At 35.5% G+C, this 8,498-nt stretch overlaps 1 protein-coding gene across 4 annotated transcripts; it reads right to left on the reverse strand.

Annotated features, from left to right (window-relative positions):
* Positions 1–1,641: 1,641 nt before the first annotated feature.
* LOC112015615 (heat shock factor protein HSF30) lies at positions 1,642–5,655 on the reverse strand. 4 transcript variants are annotated; one of them, XR_010624629.1, is made up of 3 exons: positions 4,930–5,655; positions 2,449–3,364; positions 1,642–2,363 (listed from the first exon to the last, which is right to left on the reverse strand). XR_010624629.1 is itself a non-coding variant. In XM_024048040.2 (3 exons), exons 1-3 carry the CDS (start codon positions 5,227–5,229, stop codon positions 1,902–1,904), a joined length of 1,161 nt encoding a protein of 386 aa, XP_023903808.1. In that variant the 5' UTR covers positions 5,230–5,654; the 3' UTR covers positions 1,642–1,901. The 4 variants fall into 4 exon arrangements, 1 of the variants encoding a protein (XP_023903808.1); XR_002883241.2 differs by having other exon boundaries at positions 1,642–1,948; positions 4,930–5,654; XR_002883239.2 differs by having other exon boundaries at positions 1,642–2,360; positions 4,930–5,654.
* Between the last annotated feature and the right edge of the window lie 2,843 nt (positions 5,656–8,498).

An 8,498-nucleotide genomic window follows, 5' to 3' on the forward strand; every position in this document is an offset into this window, starting at 1 on the left:
TTTTTTTTTTTTTTTTTTTTTGATGAGTCAGGCCTACTATCTTTATTTGTATCTTTTTTATTTTCTCACATTCTCACATGACAAACTAACTCATGAATGGAAAATTTGAAGGAATATTGTATGGAGGTGAAAGTTCTTGGATCTGGTTTAGTCAACATATTTCCAAAAATTGATACAAAACCAGATTGTTCTAATTTCCGAATAAGAACAAAACTCAAGCTTGCCATTATTCTAGATGTCCAAAACCAAAAGCTTTATTCCTTATACAAGGATGGACATGTGCCTTAACCTATTATAAAGCCTGCTCGCAAGCCATGCATTAATCAAATCACATTTTTACCCCCACCAGCCTTATATAATAAAAGCATAATAGTAAATTCATACATATTTTCGAAACAAATGAAATTTTTATATGTATTTTGTCCTCTGTACGAAACAGACAAGAAGCAAAATAAGAATATTTTCTTCCCTCTTAATTTTTTTAATTATCATTTCCATATTTTCCATCAATCCAAGCAAACAGGCCTGATGTGCATGTGTTAGTTCAGTCTGCTGCAATCCATAATCACTAGAAGTTTAGAACTGAAGCTCTAGCAAGATGTCTTCTACTCTACAGGAGATTAAGAGAACCTTTTTCTCTATTCAATTCTTTTATAATTTACTAATTCCCTTATTTTATTAGTTCCATATTTTTACACTTCACAGGTCCAGATTGAACACCTAGCTCTTTCTGTCATTCATGTCTACTTGTGACAAAACCCATAGGACCCATCCTAGTCTCCTTCATCATCCCAAAAACCAAAAGGCTTTTTTTTTTTTTTATAACAAAGAATTATATGATCTCTAGACTATTTCTCTAGTCTCCTTCATTATCCCACGGGGCCCATCCTAGTCTCCTTCATTAATATAGCTACGGGCAAGTTCAAGATTTACAGAATTAAAGATTAATTCATCATTTATTCCCCCACCCCCCACCCCAAAAAAAAAAAAAAAAAAAAAAAAAAAAAAAAAAAAAAAACGAATTGAACATAATCTAACTACATACAGAAGGCATCACTATCCAACTAAACAAATCAGAAGTTTCATCAGATAAAGTTTCAGTTGAGCACAAGAAATGGTACCAGAATAATTTTGGCCAGATGGTAATCCACACAGCCATAGAAAGGGAAAAAAAAGAAAGGCTTCATAGGAGAAGTTTCTTATACATCATACATGTTGTTGTTGCTTTTTTTTTTTCTTTTTCTTTTTTTCCCCTTTTTATAGTGTATGGATTCCACAGCCTCTTACAATCTGTAACACACTAGGGAAAATGCATCAAGACCAAACTTTCCTGTCCATTGGTTGCAGAAAGCTAAACCAACTTGCATACAGATGCCTCTTAGTTCACAGGGTATCCGGGCCACAGTCAACCCAAAAATAAAAATGTGTTTGTAGTGCTTATTCTAACGAGTTATGAGTCTAAACTTACCAAGAAGAATATAAATCCTTAATTGCAGCTTGGCCAAATACGCACAGACCTTATAGCCATTATGCACCAAGCAATGAGCTGAAACACATTATAACTCTGTAAGAGAAACTGATAAAGCCATATTAGTCAGCCAGCAAAAATAGAGACTACATTCAGAAACCGAGAACAGCTCATTAACAACATAAATAATAGTAATGCAAGCCATATAACAAACCAGTAACAAGAAGTCCATATCTACATCCGAGGAGAAAAATGACAAAAAACGTTTGAGTACTTCTGTACATAGCTAACATCTACTTGGATGAAGTTTCTATGCGTAGTTGATATCTACATATATAAATTAATGAATTGGAACTTCCCAGCCACGATAATTTAGCAAGGTATCAAACGTGCATATATACAGCAGAAACTGTAGCTGTAGCTTGGGAATGAGTCAATGCTTAATGCCCTCCTTATACAAATTTCCGTTGGCTAGACTGCCTGCAAAATGCAGAACATAAACAACAAATCATAAGCCTGTGAACAGATTCAAAGCACACTAGAAGGTATTATAAAATGGGCAAGCCTTAAGTATAGTTCCTTAGATGCTATACCTTATGTTCCCCAACTAAATTCAATCACATGACTACTAATACAACAAAAATTCAACCACATGGTTACTGATGCAACAAAAACAATGTTACCTTTTTCAAAGAACAATAACAATTGAATTCAATCATGTGGTTCATTGGTCAATATAACCTTGTGATTGAATTCTATTGGGAACCTGAAGTACAGAACCTAAATAACTGTTCCTAAGTTTCACAGGAAAAATATATGGATGATTAAATTATCATTAAAGGATACAGAAGAAGAGCAAAATGTGTTGGCCTCTTTGCAACTCTCACCATCCCTGCTGCATAAGAAACCATATATTTATCACCCAGAGAACAAATATGCAAAAGTAACATAATGACCAAACTGGAGCTTTCAACACATACCTATTATGAGGCTAACATGAATAGAGTTGCAGAGACCAACACAAACATACAAAAATACCACAACATCATCATCTCATATATGGGGTTGGTCACGGCATCGACCTGAGATAACCATTTGATCGACGAGGTCTTGGAAATCATCACCCCAGTCATCAGGTTCTGCGACCAAATCCTCCACTTCCACATCAATTTCCGACTTATCACCTACCACAGCTTCTTCTTCCGGATTTTCAGTGATTAGATCTTCATTCAATAGTTCTTCCCATATGGTCTCATTGACAGAATCCAAATTGGTACCACTTCTTGTGGGTACTGAACTTGCAATTGGGTCATTGATATCACTGCTTGATTCATTGTCCAAGGCAGCTGAGAAAAATGTTTCCATAGTTGCCATTTCTTCTTGCTCTTGGCTTGTAAAGTCCACAACTTGGTTACTGCCTGCCAACACAGACACGTCTTCTTCTTGCAAATTCTCCACACTTGGGCTTGCAGTAAGTCTACGCTTCCGTCCAATTTCTACACCCTGTAATCCTCTTCTTTGAGCACTCATCTGACTAAATTGCTGGATAAAAGATGGGTTATTGAGTGCTTTAGCAAGAAAATTCATTAATTGTTGCTGTTTCCTCTCTGTGCTCTGTAACCTATCCTCCATTGCAATCATTTGTTCTCTTGAATTCTGTTGTTGCTGCCTCAACCTCACAATTTCGGCCATTAGCAAGCCTCGATCTCTCTTTAATATCTCAAGCTCACCTTCTAACCCATATTGTCCCAATTCAACACAAGCTCCTCCTCCTTGTTGTTGCGTACCCTGTGTGACATGTCTTCTTCTTTTGATGGTCTTTAATAGATGCTTTTGCCCTGCCAGAAACCCTTCGTTTGCGAATTCCCATCGATCAGGATCAACCTTTCTGAAACCCTGCATTCAATTACACCATTAAAAGTGATCAGAAAGCCTTGAAATTTACACCCCCCCCCCCCCCCCCAAAAAAAAAAAAAAAAAAAAAGATGTAGCTGGTATGGCCAAGTTGCCAACCAAGACTAATCAAATGAAACCTTCAATAAATTATTTAAGTCACATTTCAATTAGCAGAAACCTAAGTAAAATATTAATTCACAACCAAAAATAAAGAAATATAAAATCAAATTCGTGTGAGCAATTCAAACCAGCGATAAATTAGACAGCAGGACACTCAAATGAACGATTAACCAAGAAATAAAGTTAAGAACTTAAGATGGAAAAAACAAAATCAGACAAAATCTAACTTGACATAGCTGTAATTTTGAACAAGTGAAACAGAAGATATAAATCAGGTCCAAATTTCATTAACCAGATAAAAAGAAAAAAAAAATTCTCTATGTTCAAAACATCATACAGTAGGCGTGCACACACCAAATTCTCACAAGGCTCCAACTTCTACGATGAGAAGTGTGCAAACACTGAATTCAATGTTGAGTTAGCGGAAGCTCTAACACTAAACAGTTGAACTAAACACTGCAAACATGGCACTTTCTCACCAAATACACTTACACACACCTCACTTTTAGACCCCTAAACACACTAGCTCTTGACTCTATTTCACTCTACACACTTGCTACCTATGGCACACACTTCACCACCTCATACATCTTCACACATCTCTCACTTAGTGCTTTATGACACTCTTACTTCACACTTCACAAGTCTCTCACTCACCTCATTACATCTATTTATATTAGATGTATGTTGGATAGGAAACCAACTTGAAGCTTCTAGTTTTTCCTTTTTATTTGCATTAAATTAATGCCTCTCTCCAACCTTCTAGACACCTTATAAATTTGTGGCTGAAATTCACTAGTGCAGAGAAGATTCTACAGAAAATATGAAAACTATCTTGGAGAGAATTTCGAAAAGAGAGCAAGAGCGAAATGTCCGGAATTAGAGAGAAACTTCTAGAAAGAGAGATTGTGTGAAGTTCTAGAAGTTTCTAGAGAAAGAGAGGCAGTGCTTGATGTTTAACATTCAATTAGGATCAAAACTAGCATTCAGTAGAATGCAAATGCATTATAGATAATTCAAAACGTTAAGACGAAAATTTTCATAGCCTTAGAGTGCGATCTGATAATTGAGCAATACTAGCAATAGCACATGCAAACCAAACATAGTTCAAACAAGGGAAACGCACACTTGAGACTGATCAACTCATCAGAATGAACATGCGGCCAAGCCAAACTACCAAAACACTTATTCACTATTACCCAATTGTGAAGTATCTGAATAAATCATTCGATTTAAGCCCCCAGAAAGTTAAAAATACTTTGAATCAAAGAAAAATTTTGCACACCCATCAAAATATTCAAACAGTTCAGGGATTTGCAATAGTAGCAAAATGAAGAAAGCAGAACAGAGCTAGACAAAGCAAACCCTGATGTAATTTTGCAAAATCGTTGCACAACAATGCAAGAAAGATCGCAACTTTAGCACGGGGATACAGGGATACTTACATATGTATTGAGCTGGCGAACGAAGCTTGAGAAATTACTGTGCTTGAAGTGGCGAGGAAGAAGGGTGGTGGAGAATTTGTGAGAGTCCCAAACAACGAAGCTATTGCGAGCTGTGCTCCACGACACGATCGAATCAGTTGCTGGGTCTTCCACCATTTCAAAGGTCTTGGTCAGAAATGGAGGAGGGCCCACCTCGTGTAACCCCTCCATTGGTTGCGGTGAAATGCACGAAGATGAAGAGGACGATGATCCAACACCGTACGTCACCGTTTCTTCTTCCTTAACAATCACTCCCTCCATTGCTCTGTTTTCTCTAGGATCGAAACAGGAACAGTAACAGAGTCTTGTGGTGAATTTGATGCAAAATTTGAGTTTTTGAGAGAGCTTTCTGAATTGGGTGTTGTGTCAAAACTTTAAAAAAGTGAGAAATTTTGAGGCTTTAGAGTCACGAAGACAGAGTATTGAGTGAAATTTCAGAGAGTCTGGTGAATTGGTATTGTTGTGAAGTGAAGTAAAATAAGAGTTTTTGAGAGAGTTTTGTGAAGTGGGTTAGTGTTGGAACTTAAAAAAAGTGAGACTTTTGAGTGTTTGACATGGTTGCCATAGCTTTGGGAAGCAGAGGAGAGAGGGAACGGGATTTTTATGGCGGTGGATAGGAAACTTCTAGAGACAATAGATATTTTTTGTGTGTATTGATGTCGGTCTTTGATGAAGCTTGTAAGAAGTTTCTGCCATTTGTCACGGACACTCATCAGAACATTTACTTCCTAGACATTCTAGAAACTTCTCCACATTTCGATTTTCTGGGCTGGGCTTGGCTGCTATGGGCCGGGCTGGTTAGGCCGACATGATATATATATAAATGAGGAGCAAGGTTATTCAGAATTTAAAAAACATATTTACAAGGTTATTCTAATATTTGCAAAGATAGGAGCAAGGTTATTCTGAACAATCTTCAAAATTTACAAGGTGGCTTGTAAAAGCCTCATTTTGTGGAGCAAGGTTATTTTCTAAAACAGGGTCAACATAATGGCTCAGATTATTTTCTGAAAAAGGGTCAACATAATGGCTCATATAAGCCTCTTTTTGGACAGTAATGTTAACAAAGTGAATTTGGAGTGCTTGAAGGGTTTGTTGGAATAGGTTATGGTGGTTTCTGGTAAAAGAGGCTTGAAGGTTATCAAAAACAAGTTTAATAGAATCTGGAAGTTTTGAATATGTTTCATTGTGGAGTTGTAATATTTTAGATAAAACTTCTTGCAAAGCAATCATCATATCACCACTGGAATATGTCATCATTGCCGAGACAAATTCCTAAAGGGAAGTTGATCCACTGGGTTTTACCCCAAAAGATGCGCCTTCATGCATTTCAAAAGGTTGTCCTGCTAGGAGCCTTTTGTTTTGAGAATAGTCCTATACAGGAGTTTTTCCCTTATTTTTCTTCTCGAAGGAGGAGGGAACCATAATAATCCATTTACTAGTGGTATAAATATAAATATTATTTATCCATGCATCATTGCCGGATTCCTGCAAAGGATCATTGAGAATATTAGGACAATTGGTAATAGTTGACAATTTAGCACTACTAGTATTACCTTCAAAATTGCCTGTGGAATATAAACTCATCCGTGGATCATGAACAGATATATTAGTAGGAAAATCATAAGACAAATTCAAAGCATCATTGATATCAATTTCAAGTTTTGAAGCAAATTTTAATTTTACTTTCTGTCCAAAAGGATCAGTAGTAATTCCATCATGTTCAACAAGAAAATGATACAAAGCATTTATAAAATGCAAACCAAGAATCACTATATCAGTCATATTTTTGACCAGAACAGAGGGAATCTTGAAACAGACATTATCATGGCAAACATGAACATTATTCAATTCATATTTAATCCTCATTTGAAAACCATTAGCAGAAACCAATCTTTCAGTTGATTTTTCAAAATATTTTGAAGGAATCAATCCTTCCTGGATACAATTCTTATCAGCACCAGAATCAATCATGGCAATAATAGTGAAATGATAATCATGGGAAATAACAATTATATATATATATATATATATATAATAGTAAACTTTTTGACAAATTACAGTAAATAATGTTTTAAGTTCATGAGTTTATAAAGCATGAGTAATAATTATAGAAAATTTTCCAAAAAGCTTCAGATATTACATGTACAATTTAGAAAATCGGGAAAGTGACCTAAAAAAATAAAATAAAGATAAATGCGTTTCTTATGTTACAATACAAGTTTTGACCTAACTAATAGATGAGTTTCTTTCAAAAAAAAAAAAAAAAAAATAATAGATGAGGATGGAGGGTCTAAATCTAAAGGCCCAGTGGACTATGGATCTTAGCAGGCCAAGGCCCACTAGCATGAAGGAATAAGCCGACTACAAAGTCCAAATTTTGGCCACAAGATTGGGGCAGTAAACAAGCCATGAGCCTTCCATTTTTCAATAAGATGAGATGGCCGACGTAGATTTTTGTACCAAAAACGTGCTCACTCACCTCAACATCTAATGCTAACGCCTAGGATTAATCACACACTAAATGCTATTTGACAAGAACTTTACAGTTTACCCTACAACCCTGAAAAAAGAAGAAGATGAAGATGCCGACAACATTGTATCTCAACTGGTATCTTTTGGTGCTTCTGATTGAGATGTCAAGGTTTAAATTTTTCCTCCCTTAACTATAGAATTATCCACAAAAGATTTTTTTTTTTTTTTTTAATGATAGAATTTCAATCAATGACATTTACTCTATGATGATGGGTCTTTTATCATCAAGTCATGATATTATTATTATTATTATTATTTGAGATGATTAATTTTTATCATTAGGTCAAGACACTAGTTGATTTTTCTGATGTAAGCAGGATTAGAATCCTAAATAATCTAAACCTCTTTTTTGACGACTATATCAATTGAGCGAACTGAAATTACTCCAATAAAAAGGAAGAAAGAAGAAGATAACCTGTGATAAAGATGAGGTCCATGGTCTGTTGCTCGGCTATTAGAGGCCTGTTGGTGGAGCTACCATTTTTAATGGTCATTACCTAGTGAGCTGATTTATATATATATATATATATATATTATATATTATTTTTTTTTTTTTTTTGCAAAAAGTTTACTACTAAAACCCTATTTCATACAGAAATGTCGAGGGTGCCTTAACCTTTTTTAATCATGGACATAGAAAACTTACTTGAAACAATAGAAACTTAAAAACCAACGAGTCTGTGCAAATCAAAATGATAATGGGCCATAAACAATGTAGTGGCCCATTGTATCTAATTGTTCATGTTCTAGCCTTCTAGCTTCAAGGCTAGATGGTGGGTTTCAACTTTAAAAGCCTACGAGGCTGACCAAATTCATTCTATCCAAAAGGCAATACTACGATCTCTGATGGTTCAAACTTTGGGCATGGACAAAAGATATGATGGGCCTAAACTTCTCCATATCCTTTCTGAATGATTCTTTCCTTTCACTGCTCTGAAATGGGCCCAACACACACATTTTTTTTTTCTTTTAAGTGAACTATTACACCATTGTTT

This window comes from Quercus suber, unplaced genomic scaffold, assembly GCF_002906115.3.
Source record: "Quercus suber isolate HL8 unplaced genomic scaffold, Cork oak 2.0 scaffold_465, whole genome shotgun sequence".
Classification (NCBI taxonomy): Eukaryota; Viridiplantae; Streptophyta; class Magnoliopsida; order Fagales; family Fagaceae; genus Quercus; species Quercus suber.

Bases quoted from the DNA above. Each gene is read 5' to 3' on its own strand.
- LOC112015615 (XM_024048040.2), bottom strand. From the start codon at position 5,229: ATGGAGGGAGTGATTGTTAAGGAAGAAGAAACGGTGACGTACGGTGTT. The intron at 3,365-4,929 runs GTAAGTATCCCT...AATTGAATGCAG, and splicing joins TTCGCCAGCTCAATACATAT to GGTTTCAGAAAGGTTGATCC. The intron at 1,949-2,550 runs GTCGATGCCGTG...TGCATTTTGCAG, and splicing joins CGATCAAATGGTTATCTCAG to GCAGTCTAGCCAACGGAAAT.